At 38.1% G+C, this 13,111-nt stretch overlaps 1 protein-coding gene across 2 annotated transcripts; it reads left to right on the top strand.

Moving 5' to 3' along the window:
* The first annotated feature begins 1,255 nt into the window (after nt 1-1,255).
* pkd2 (polycystic kidney disease 2) lies at nt 1,256-12,425 on the top strand. Of its 2 annotated transcripts, none has more exons than XM_061717973.1 (15): nt 1,256-1,971; nt 4,442-4,555; nt 5,709-5,842; nt 6,106-6,356; nt 6,482-6,706; nt 7,530-7,758; nt 7,853-8,023; nt 8,119-8,300; nt 8,410-8,530; nt 8,634-8,732; nt 9,578-9,699; nt 9,835-9,952; nt 10,069-10,229; nt 10,786-10,933; nt 11,444-12,425. In XM_061717973.1, the coding sequence occupies exons 1-15, from the start codon at nt 1,572-1,574 to the stop codon at nt 11,651-11,653; spliced, it is 2,685 nt and encodes an 894-aa protein (XP_061573957.1). In that variant the 5' UTR covers nt 1,256-1,571; the 3' UTR covers nt 11,654-12,425. The 2 variants fall into 2 exon arrangements, with proteins under 2 accessions (XP_061573957.1, XP_061573950.1); XM_061717966.1 differs by having other exon boundaries at nt 1,258-1,971; nt 10,066-10,229.
* Nucleotides 12,426-13,111: the final 686 nt, after the last annotated feature.

Raw genomic sequence — 13,111 nt, forward strand, 5'->3', positions numbered from 1 at the left:
AGAACCATCCGAATGTACACAGTCAACACAGCGAAATTCTCAACTTAGTCAAACATATTGACATTGATTTGATAGCCCTGACAAAATGTGGCTAGAATCTTGTCATTCTGAGTCAAAATGTCTTTTTTTTCTTTCATTAATTCTTCTACCAACACAACTGTTGACCTGTCACTTTTCAGTCTATTGTAGACTTTGATAGTATCCTTTGGTAAATCAGAATGATATTATAGTATATTTGAGACTATGTTTTCGCTCATCTTCAGAGTCATTAATACTTTGTAATTTTTATCACCTTTTGTATTTTGTTTCCTTTGTTTCTTTTTTACAATTTATATTAAGGGCCAGAGAAGGTCCAGGGGCCACTTTAGGCCCATAGCTGTTTTGTGCACGTTCTTTACAGAAAGTGGACATGAAGCACCACCCAGTGGTGGGTAAAGCAGACGATCTCTTTTTACCTGTTTAAAGAAAAATAAAAAAATAAAACAATAGTAATCAAAAGAAAATAGCAGAAAAACAACATTTACGGATAAAGTTCACATTACCTCTTTATATGCTTAGTTAACTTTATTAACTTGTTTGTCATGTATTTTGAACAACAGACCCCCACCCCCTATTCAAAACCAGATTACGTAAATATATTCTTTTTCACCATAAGTATAATAGAGTAAGTTTTTGATAATTTGAAACCTGATACATTTTCCGTTTGCATGTCTTGCTCCTCAAGACAAGTGCCTTGTTGTCATAGCAACTACATACCCAAACAACTACATATTACGTCATTTTAAATGGATAGCCATAAACTTTTACATTAAGGAAAAGGGAATTTAACTGAGATTTAAAATTATTCAAAAAAGATTGATAAAATATTTACAATATAATAATATGCACTGGAAATTCAGCTTTGATTCTCAGAATCAGAATCAGAATCACAAAGAAGTTTATTGCCAAGTAGTTTTTTAACACACACAAGGAATTTGCTGTGGTGATTTGGTGCAATACAAAAGAACAAATAATATTAAGTGAGATACAAAATATAAAGTAAAAAGAAAAGATGTACATGTTGATTTTAAAGGGCCAGAGTACAGAGAAAAAAACCCGTCTCAACCCAGTCAACAAACTGGAAATTTAAATGACATTCAAAAAACCTGTTCAAATCAATAACTTGAGTGATTTAATGAAGAAAAACGTTATGCCCGTGGTGTTTTTTCCATCCTTTACTGTGTGACGCCATAACTTCTTGTGTAACCTGAGTCCCGAAAGGAGGATGAAGACTTTTTTTGGGGGAACAGTGGAAGAACAAGATGGCTGTTACGGGACCAGGAAAATATTTTAGTTTTATCACTTAAAGACGGCATTTTTATGCGACGCTCCGTTTAATGTTGCTTTAAAAACAACGCTCGTAGCCTACAAGTCACCAGTTTATAACAAAAGGGCAGTTTTTGAGTCGCTCGAGGAGAAGTTGTAAAGGTTTTGATGAGAGCGCTTCAGCAGCTCTAAAGTTTTTCATTCTTTCGGGCTGTAGAGGCTTCATGTTTCTGATGACTGGCTCTCTATAAACAGCTGATTGCACCATGAGCTCATCTCGAGTGCGACCCCAGCAGCTGCCGCAGAGCCAGCCCGGCCCCGGCGAGGGGATAGAGATGGAGAACATCATCCAGCACCAGGACCTGGGTGTCGGGGGAGCCACCCCGTCCCCTCCGTCCAGGCAGGCGTGGAGCCGGGACAACCCGGGCTTTGAGCCGGAGGAGGAGATCATGGAGGCGGACTGGCCCCAGGCGAGCCCCGGGCGGAGGTCGGTGTCCACGGCCTCCAGCAGCAGCTGCAGCAGCGGCCTGGGCAGCTACCACCACCGGGGCAGCAGCGCCCACATGTCCCGGGCAGGACTGTACCCGACCCCGCCTGCAGACCAGCAGCAGCAGGGCAGGCAGGAGCAGCCCGGCTGCATGAAGCTCATTCTGCACAAAATCAGAGGTATGGCATACGAATACTTTTATGCATGCATTTTAGTTTTCACAGTCATGATGGAAGAAAAGTTAGATAATCAGAGTTTCTTCAAAAATATGCCATCTTGCATTATTTACAGCAGCCTTGAAGTGCATAAATATCAGATGGCTGAAACCAGACTCTCCCACATACAATATACAGGACTGTCTCAGAAAAGTTGAATATTGTGATAAAGTTCTTTATTTTCTGTAATGCAATTAAAAAAACAAAAATGTCATACATTCTGGATTCATTACAAATCAACTGAAATATTGCAAGCCTTTTATTATTTTAATATTGCTGATTATGGTTTACAGTTTAAGATTAAGATTCCCAGAATATTCAATTTTTTTGAGATAGGATATTTGAGTTTTCTTAAGCTGTAAGCCATGATCAGCAATATTAAAATAATAAAAGGCTTGCAATATTTCAGTTGATTTGTAATGAATCCAGAATGTATGACATTTTTGTTTTTGTAATAGCATTACAGAAAATCACAATATTCTAATTTTCTGAGACAGTCCTGTATATGGATCCGAAAAGTATGGGATCTCTATCATATGGAACAAGTCACTTACTCATTAAGGCTCCAAAAATCCACCTTTATTAAGCGGTGGAGCCCTGTTATAGCTTTATTAATACAATGAGGTCTATTACACAATGTGGCTCAGCCCACCTGCCTAATTCTTACTGTATTCCCTCTATGCACATATTTTATACACATGCCAATCTTTCCTAGAGTAAATATGGTGCCTGCATTTTTATACACACCGTTGTACCTTGGAGTGGACAATTATTATTATTGATTTTACTATATATTTTTTTAAATTTATGGGTTTGTTATTATATACGTATATTTTGGAGTGAATAATTATGTTGTTGTTTTCTCTTGTTTTATTTGCTTAATACTTAAGTATAATGTGTACAAATGTATGCAGCTGAAAAAGGAAAAAGAAAGAAGAAAATGTATATGATGTATTGTTGTTGAAAACTCAATAAAAATTAAGTTCCCCAAAAAAAAAAAATGCCATTTGCTATTTAGGAATTAGAACCCTTTAGCGCAAAGTACTTCCTTTGCAGCCAATGACTTCCTGGAGTCTGGAGCCCATGGATTTAATCAGATTGTGAGTTTCCTATCTGGACTTTCTCTGCAGCCACCTTCTGTTGCTGCTTGTTTGTGGGCATTTCTTTCTTCAGTTTTGCCTTCAGTTGTCTTCTGAAAGGCAAGGAAAGGCAAGACAAGTTTATTTGTATAGCACAATTCAACACAAGGTAATTCAAAGTGCTTTACATCAACATTAAAAGCTGCAAGACACAATTAAACCCTAAATAACAAATAAAATGAAATAAAATGATAAGAAAAGAGGTAAAATAATAAAAAGCACAAGTTGTTAAAAAGTAAGGGCAGTAGAGTACAGCAGGTAAGTATTTAATTTAGGAGTACGCTTCAGTAAACAGTAATGTTTTTAGGCCTGATTTAAAGGAGCTGACAGTTGGAGCAGACCTCAGGTCTACAGGAAGTTTGTTCCACCGGTGAGGAGCAGAATAACTGAACGCTGCCTCACCTTGCTTGGTTCTTGTTCTTGGGACACACAACAAACCAGATCCAGATGAACCTCAGGGGTCTGGGAGCTTCATAGGAACTAACAGATCAACCATGTATTTTGGTCCAAGACCATTCAGTGCTTTTTAGACCAGCAGTAAGATTTGAAACTCTATCCTTTGACTCACTGGAAGCCAGTGTAGTGATTTCATGACCGGTGTAATATGGTCCAGTTTCCTGGTGTTTGTAAAAAGCATAGTCTATTGGGTTGAGATTAGGCAGTTTAGGAATGTTCTATTTCTTTACCTTCAAAAAAATCTTGAATTGCTTTCTCACTTTGCTTGAAGTCATTATTCATCTGTATTGTGAATAATTGTCTATTTACAGCTTTATGGACATACTCATACAATAACACTGCCTCCACCATGTTTGACAGATGTCACTGCTTTCATATTCGTAGCTCTAGTCAAACAGCTGCCAAAATAAGATATCAATTCCAGATCTTTTGTTTGCGTAATATGTCTTGAAGTAATAAGGGAATGGAGCACATCTATCCAAGCAATGTCTTTTGAGCCAATTGTCCAGAGACCCCTGAGCCTCTGAAAATGGAGATACTTTGCATAAAATGCTTGAAATTTCTAAATATTAAATGTTTTTAGTGAAATATAGTAAAGCTGAAAATCTGCACTGATCATATGTTGATTGTTTTATTTCAAATCTCTTGTGATGGTGTATTAAGCAAAAATCATAAAAACAGTGTATACTTTATTTGTGAATGGCTGTTTGGGAACTTTAAATGTTGGTTTACTGTTTATAGTTATATAATCTAAATAAAGCAGAATGTACTAAGAGTTTTACTGAATTAAATAACTTTGAATTAAATATATTCATGCCCTTTTGAACTGTCTCTCGCAGTTCTGTGGGGCACAGAGCTGATGGAGGATGGCGACAGCAGCCGAGAAATGTACCTCAGGAACATCCTGAGAGAGATGCTCACGTATATTGCCTTTCTCATCACCATTAGTATCTGTAAGTGAGTGCACACAAAACACAGTGACATTTTGTTTTCTTTTTTTAATAGAAAACATCTCCAATATATTGCTTTGTTGCCTTGGCATTGTCAGGTAAACCTGAAGTAGTAGAATTACTTCAAAATCATTTTCATGTTGTGGGAATAATGACAATTGGAGGACTACACACATACCAAATGAGTAATACCTAAGTATTACAACAGTATTATGCTACTACTGAGCTCATTTAACGGTATGAATTAGGTTGTAGTTTGGTGATACTAACTAATAAGTTTTGAAGTTAGTAGTGCATTTACACTTGGAAAAAGGATTGTGAGTATTTAATCAGAATTCTGAGTGACCTGTTATTGTGTAAAGCAACCAATTAATAAATCAACAAATTGAATAAATAGCTTTCTTTCAAATTTAGTTGTCTGTGGTATTCTAAAGTCATTATCAATTGTTATCTGCTTAGTTCTTATTATTTGACTAATTCAACACAGTGAAAGGCACTCGTAACTATTATTGTACAAAATATATGTTCTATATCACTTTATAGCACACAAACAAAGCACAGGAGGTACGACCACCTCCTGAAACTGCACCCATTTACGAGCATGGAAATGTGATGTAAGCATGCTCTTAGCGAGTGGATGGTTATATGGTCTAAGGAAAATAAAGTAGTCTTGGGCTGAACTGAAGGAACAGTTGATCTAAGCGAGTTGGAGAAAGCCTTTTAAAATGTGGCCCTGTTGCTGGAAATTTAGTTTCCACACTCAAAGTGTAAGTGTAATACATTTCTCTTCTTTTCAGTTTTTTCTAACTGCAATGCAAAATGCCATGCTGTGGTTTAGGGTGGGTCAGGACATGAGTTTTCTGCCAGGCACAATTAAGGCATATTTTGCCAGGCACAGTTTTACTATGATGAAGTTTCCCTTCACTGTGAAAACTGCTGCGAAAGCAAGAGATACTTATAATGCATAGGTGAAACCATAAGTTATTTCAATTTGGCTATGAGATTAGAGTTTAAGCTTATCACGGTAGATGTATACCAAATATTTATTGATGCATCAATCAGTCAGACCCCTTGCCGCTGGGTCACGTGGGATCCTTGCTTTATTTTCAACATATTTTTCGGTAATAACTTTCATATCCTGTGATCTCCTCTGCAGTGACTTATGGGATGGTGAGTACCAATATGTACTACTACACCAAAGTCATGTCTCAGCTTTTCCTCGACACACCGCTATCTGCTGGGGACCCCACTACTTTCAGGAGCCTGTCAACCATGGAGGATTTCTGGAAGGTAAAATCATTCATCTCTTATTTAATTTATTTATTCGTTTTTTTGCAGTTTGTATTAAATGGCTTTACATCTTGTGAGAAGAACTTTTGCATCTGTGCTGGCTTGCTGTCTATGCTGAAAACTGTGAATATTCACTTATCAAGACTGGAAACAGAAAACAGCAAGCAAACAGATTTATATATCGGAATAATTGACCCATTTCATATTTATCAGTTTTTGGATTTTTCTCTTTGTGCTACAATTCAACTATTTTACACTTTCAGTTTACACAAGGGCCCTTTCTCAGTGGCATGTACTGGGAGGTGTGGTACAACAATAAGAGCCTGCCAGAGAATCAGAGTTTCATCTACTATGAAAACCTCCTACTCGGTGTGCCACGGCTCCGGCAAATAAAAGTCCGCAATGAGTCCTGCTCCATCCACGAGGATTTAAGGGATGAGGTCCAGGACTGCTATAACATATACACGCCAAGCAACGAGGATACCACCTCCTTTGGCCCAAAGAATAGAACAGCGTAAGTTATTGCTTTTGAAGCAGCTGCATTACATGAACTTTTTTTTGTTTGTTGAGAATGTAGGATTGTTGAGATCTTTTATTACATAGTTTCATAGTAAACCCTTTTCTTTTGATGTTTGACAGGTGGATGTACACCACAGAGAGTGAGATGAACGGCAGCAGTCACTGGGGTCAGGTGTCAAAATATGGAGGTGGGGGATACTACCAAGACTTATCTCGTACCAAGGAGGAATCAGCCTTCCAATTGCAGTTTCTCAAAGATCACTTGTGGCTGGACAGAGGCACGCGAGCAGTTTTCCTCGACTTCTCTGTGTACAATGGAAACATAAATCTTTTCTGCATCGCCAGGTAAGAACGATCAGTTTCCTTATGTCCATTTGTATTACTTGGAGCAGCAGCAAACACATATTTTAATGTGGGATCATGCAGAGTACAAAAACTTGTTGTCATTGTCACTACAGAACACTGGCATCCATGTATATCGAAGACCACCGTGTTTGATATGGCACTTAAAGGGGACCTATTATGAAAAACACATTTTTTCTTGCTTTAACATATATAAAGTGGTCTCCCCTCACCCTGCCAACTCAGAGAAGGAGGAAAGCAACCAAATTCTGCAGTGTCTGTACAGCCGCCCGGATGAGCCGTCCAGTGTGATGTGGCTTCTACGAGCCGTTCAGATTCTGATTCAATTTACATAGGTTGGCCTCCGATGCGTGAAACCACGCCCACAACTAACTCCGCCGGCCGGAGCTTCCGCCATTTTTTCGTAGCGGTGTATCGCGTCATTCAGGCAGCCAATCAGCACAGTGCCTCATTATCATAGCCTCCCCGCCCACTCAGAATCCACATGGAGAATGAGGTTAGAGGATGGGACGATAAAGACATGGCTCATAGGCTGAATTTCTAATTTATTTAGGAAAGACAATCAAAGCTTGTTTTTAAGACATTCAAGGCCTGTTTAAAATAGATATTAGATGCCATAATAGGTCCCCTTTAACACAAAAAGTCAAGAATGTAAAATGACATGTAAAAGTGGAAACCCTTCCATAATATTAGGATTCCAGATTTATACACTTTATTGCAGTATGTTTAGGCAAAATATTAGTACCAGTTTTTTTGATGCTATTGTATAAATGTTCTAATTAGTATAATCTAATGGATTTGTCAGGTTGTTGGTGGAATTCCCCGCTACTGGTGGGGTGGTAACTTCTTGGCAGTTCCAAACGGTGCGCCTGATCAGATATGTGTCCAGCTGGGACTACTTTGTTGCCGTGTGTGAAGTGGCCTTCTGCCTCTTCATCCTCTACTACGTGGTGGAGGAGGTGCTGGAAATCCACGTCCACCGACTGCACTACTTCAAGAGCTTGTGGAACTGCCTTGATGTTCTCATCCTTGTGGTAGGTATACAAAATAAAGGGTCCTGCTTAGGTTAGTTTATTTAAACTATATTTTAATGATATTTCTTTTAAAAAAAAAAAATCTTTTTAACAGTTGAGTATCGTTGCCATTATCATGAGCATAGCCAGAACAGCCATGGCCAGAAACTTGCTCTCAGGACTGTTGGAGAACTACACTTCCCACCCTAGTTTTGAGCCTTTGGCCAACCTGCAGGTCCAGTTTAACAACATGGCTGCGGTTATTGTCTTCTTTTCCTGGGTCAAGGTATGATTCCTTCATCTGTGGTCCACAATTACCCCACAGCGGACCCTTATAGGAATGAGCAGTTGGATAATACTATGATTTCTCTCTTCCACCAGCTTTTCAAGTTTATCAATTTCAATAAAACCATGAGTCAGTTGTCCAGCACTATGTCTCGCTGTGCCAAGGACCTTGTGGGTTTTGCCATCATGTTCTTCATCATCTTCCTGGCATATGCTCAGCTGGCCTACTTGGTATTTGGAACGCAAGTTAACGATTTCAGCACTTTCCAAGCCAGCATGTAAGACCCGTGAGCTTGTAACACACATTTAGTTATACTTTTGACAAATAGCATTTTTTGTTGTGTGGAAAAGAAAAACCAACCCTTAAATGCTCTGTTGTTTCTGTAGATTTACCCAGTTCCGTATCATCTTGGGAGACTTTAACTTCTCAGAGATCGAGGAAGCGAATCCAGTGCTTGGACCTATTTACTTTACTACATTTGTATTCTTCATTTTCTTTATTCTTATGGTGAGTAGGGGATTCATGTTTTATGCCACAGAAGTATGTTTGCTCCTGTTGCTCAAAATGCTCTTCGCTAAAACAGTAATACAATATGTCTTTGTCTTTCTAGAACATGTTCCTGGCTATCATCAATGACACGTACTCCGAGGTGAAGGCTGACATGTCCCAGCACAGATCTGAGATGGAAATGACCGATCTTATTAAGAAGGTATGAAACTGCATTGTAAAGTCACAGTCCATAATATTTCTGGTGATCTATTGTCAGGTTGGAAGATAACATCTGTAACTGCATTTCAATTTACAGAGTCATGCAAAAATAAGGCAGTGGGATTTCAAATTGCAGTTCATCCTGCCACCTGTCACCCCATTGTACACAAGACATTTAATTCAATCTATCTGCTGAAATAACAAGTGAAAGAAGTATATCTGTATCCACGTGTACCCCTGAATCAGGATGTGATTAACTCCACTTAAGGATACAAACTTTTGAAATCTGACACGTGAACCACATTTAAAAACAATATTTAAAAAATGATGTTTTCTTCAGAAAATATGTTAATTATGTTATCATTGTGATTAAAAAGTATTTTTGTTTCAAAATACTGTAAGGTGTATAGTTCATCTTAATGACAGAGGAAGTGTAGAACATGCGTCTCATAATATCCTTGATAGTTTATTTTTCCCGTTTACAGTTCATGTATAACCTTTACATGTCATAATATGCCATCACGTTTTAGTTTCAGACTCTTAAATACATATCTGTTGCAGGGGATTTAGATACAGTATGAGTATACTGTATGGAATAACCCCCCAAAAACTGCTTTTTAATATTTACAAAAACACATGGTGTTTTCTAAATCTTAACCTCAACTGGTGTCCTGTGTAATGTGTTTTCCATTTTTTTTGAGACAATAAACTTTTTGTTTTTTTAATTGAGAAGAAATATCAGGGCGTTATTAGGTTTGAGGGATCTGTTGTTACAGTCTGTCCTTACTAATATAACAGAGGCTGTTGGATAAGAGCAAATGTTTTTCTTTTATTTCAATCCCTCAGGGTTGTAACAAAGCTTTAATGAAGTTAAGACTGAAGAAAACGGCAGTAGATGACATCTCAGACAGTTTGCGTCAAGCAGGAGGGAAAATGAACTTTGATGAACTCCGTCAGGATCTCAAAGGGTGACTAAAACCTAAGATCATACTAAAAGCCATGCATTTCTTTCAGATGCACATTCAGATTTTGTGCTTGATTTGAGGAAACAGATTTAGATCATACAGCGGCTCTTCAGTATTTCTGTTTCTGTCTTTTCTCAGAAAGGGCCACACGGATGCAGAGATTCAGGCCATCTTTGCCAAGTACGATCAAGATGGCGATCCAGAACTGACAGAGCATGAGCACCAGCAAATGCGAGACGACCTAGAAAGAGAAAGAGTGAGTGAAAGAAGCCAAACGCTTGTTTGATTTGTCCAACAAATGCTAGGATGTGGAAGCGCGCACGAACGCAACACTTGCAGGCACTCAGTGTCTTTCTCCTCGTATGCTAGGAGGACTTGGATCTGGAACGCAATTCGCTGACTCGACCCAACAGCGGGCGAAGCTTTCCTCGTACGCAGGACGACTCGGAAGAGGATGATGATGAGGATTCCGGTCATAGTTCCCGACGCCGTGGCAGCAGCTCAGGGGGTGTCTCATATGAGGAGTTTCAAGTGTATGCACCTTTTAAGCCTAATGTCACGATATCTCTTCAATTAAAACTATTTTATTAGTCAGCCAAGTTATATATATATATATATATATGTATATTTTATATATGTATGTTTTATTTATCATTCAGCTTACATATTACTTATTTATTTTTTTTTTACTCTGAATGTTTTAGTCATAGTAAACATTTATATAAGCTAATTTCTGTTTGTATGAGATGTTTATTCAATGTTGAATCAACACATTCAGCCAGCAATTAAATATTATAAAAGAGTCAAGTTGCTTACAACATGCAGCCAAGTGATCTATATCCTCTATTAATTGCCATGATATTGATTCAAACTAAAATATGAAAAAAATATGTCTGAAAGTGGCAGAGTAATCTAAATCCTCTTTTCCAAAACCCAATTTTCAGCTTGGGTAAAGCATCAGATGCCAAGTTTCGGCATTTACAGGACAATATCATTCAGCTGTGTCTTATTTTTATTACTTTAGGCATTCTGGTACGCCACATTTGACTCGTAACGCGACGTGAGGTTTTATTGTTTTCTCTTTACCAGCCTGGTGAGGCGTGTGGACAGGATGGAGCACTCTATCGGCAGTATTGTGTCCAAAATAGACGCAGTGATTGTGAAGCTGGAAGGCATGGAGAGAGCAAAACTTAAAAGGAGAGACGTGCTGGTCCGGCTGCTGGACGGAGTCATGGAGGTAAGACGCATCAAACACACATTCAGTGCATCCATACAGGGATGTTCAAGTCTGTGGCTTTATTATCAATGGATCATCTGTCTGGCTCTTATTTACTCAAAAAGCAGACAAAAATGTGGTTACATTACTATCTGGATTAATTCATTTTACTTCACAGTGCCGTCCTCTGGATGATTATTGGCTAACTTGGTTAAGCAGATCAACGTTTTTCTGTTTTATATCAGCTAAATTCACTTTTGTTTTCTGTCTATACTGTCCATTGACAGCAAACATGCTTGTAAATTGATTCTTTTGTTTTTGATAGTCTTGCTTGTGTTTTAACGGTGTCATTTAGAAAATGTCTTTTGCACTTGCTACTGCCTGCTTTGGCCAGGGTTCCCTTGAAAAGGAGATTTTGACTCTTAATGGGATTAAATTCCTGATTAAACAAAGGTTAAATATGAAAATGTGCATGCAAATGAATGTGAGTGTGTCTTGTTTGCATGGTAACCGTATGTATGTGTTTGTCAGGATGAGCGTATGGGACGGGACCCGGACGTCCACAGGGAGCAGATGGAGAGGCTTGTGAGGGAGGAGCTGGAGCGCTGGGAGTCTGATGACATGGTCTCGCAGGTCAGCCATCCTCAGCCGACCACTCCCGTCGGCCCGCGGCCCCGCCCCCCCTCCTCTCTCTCCACCGACGGCCTCGACACAACCACAAATGGAGGAAGCCACGTGTGAAGAGTCCACTCTGTAAAGAAACTTTTGGAAAATTCACCTCAGCCGGACAGGACTGGACAGGACAGGAAACTTGAGATGTTGGAATTTTTTACATAAAGCAAAACAAACAAAAAAAACCTTTTTGAAGATGTCCACACTACTTGCCATATTAGAAAGGAAAAGACAAAATTCATCATCTTGTTTTGATTACTTTAATGCGCCGAAAGTGAGTGGAAATAAGGGTAAATCATTTTTTTATTCTTTCCCATCCAAGAAATATGTTTGATTTTAAACAGAAGAATATGTATAAAATGAAGAATAACAGACTTTTACTACATCACAATAAGAAACACGTATACCAGCAAGCACATTCAATGTTTTATAAAGAATCCAGTGTACAAATTTTACTCTATACAAGAAAAAAGTGAAAACGCTCACCTGCTTGTTAAGTGCATCCACACATCCTATCATTTACAGGAATACTTGAGGCATTTTAATCAACATTAATTTTGCTGATTACTTTTTATCATCCTTTTAATAAACAGTAGGTACATGCATGGTACATACTTCTGTCATATTTACTCAGCTTCCATACATCAATTAAGCTTGAGATTAATTAGCTTATGATTTATTGATACATATTGTAACTTGAAACAAACTTCGATTTGGAGTGCATTTAGTGTTCATGGGAAACCCATGCATCTATTATTATATTTTTCCCCTGTACTTAATTTTTTACAGTCTTTGCAATCTTTTTTTTAATCTGTTGTGCCAAATAAAATGTTATGAAGTACACTGTGATTTATTTTGGTTCGGGGTTTCTGACTTGAGAAAGGGAAAAAACTGTAATATCCAGTGCAGACTCAACTTTAATTTGAACGTATTCGCATTTAAACTGGAGCATGAGTGGAATAGTTAGATCTGGCGTGTCCATGGCACAGTTATCAAGCACCTGCTGCTAAATACCCCCCACCCCCTCCCAAAAAAAGGTGTGGATGTGAATACCCTCAACTGAACGTTTTCACGTAAAGCCCAAGCACAAGAGCTGCAACTTCAATATTTTAGTACAGTATATGACTAGAACAAAAAAACATTGCAGTATGCAGGGGGAGACGGGAACAAAAACACGTCTGAATCTTTCTGGTTAATAATCCTAACATAAATTGTTAAGAATGATTATGTATGTAATTCCAAAATCATATTATCTGGTATATAGTGTAAGACAAATACAGATAATTGTTAATCTTGCTTTACATTGGTATGAGTTACTGCTGATTAAAACATGAACCATAAAACACTTCAAATTACTGTAACATAATTATATTAAAACCTATACTGTCATACAATCAAATCTGGGCTTATAATAAAAAGGATAAATACATTTTACTTCACTAAAACTTAAATCTTTGATGAGCTGAACCCTCTAATTTACTGTAACCATATAGTAACCATATGTTGTGGTGAATGAATCTCTGAGCA

This window comes from Cololabis saira, chromosome 1, assembly GCF_033807715.1.
Source record: "Cololabis saira isolate AMF1-May2022 chromosome 1, fColSai1.1, whole genome shotgun sequence".
Taxonomy (NCBI): Eukaryota; Metazoa; Chordata; class Actinopteri; order Beloniformes; family Belonidae; genus Cololabis; species Cololabis saira.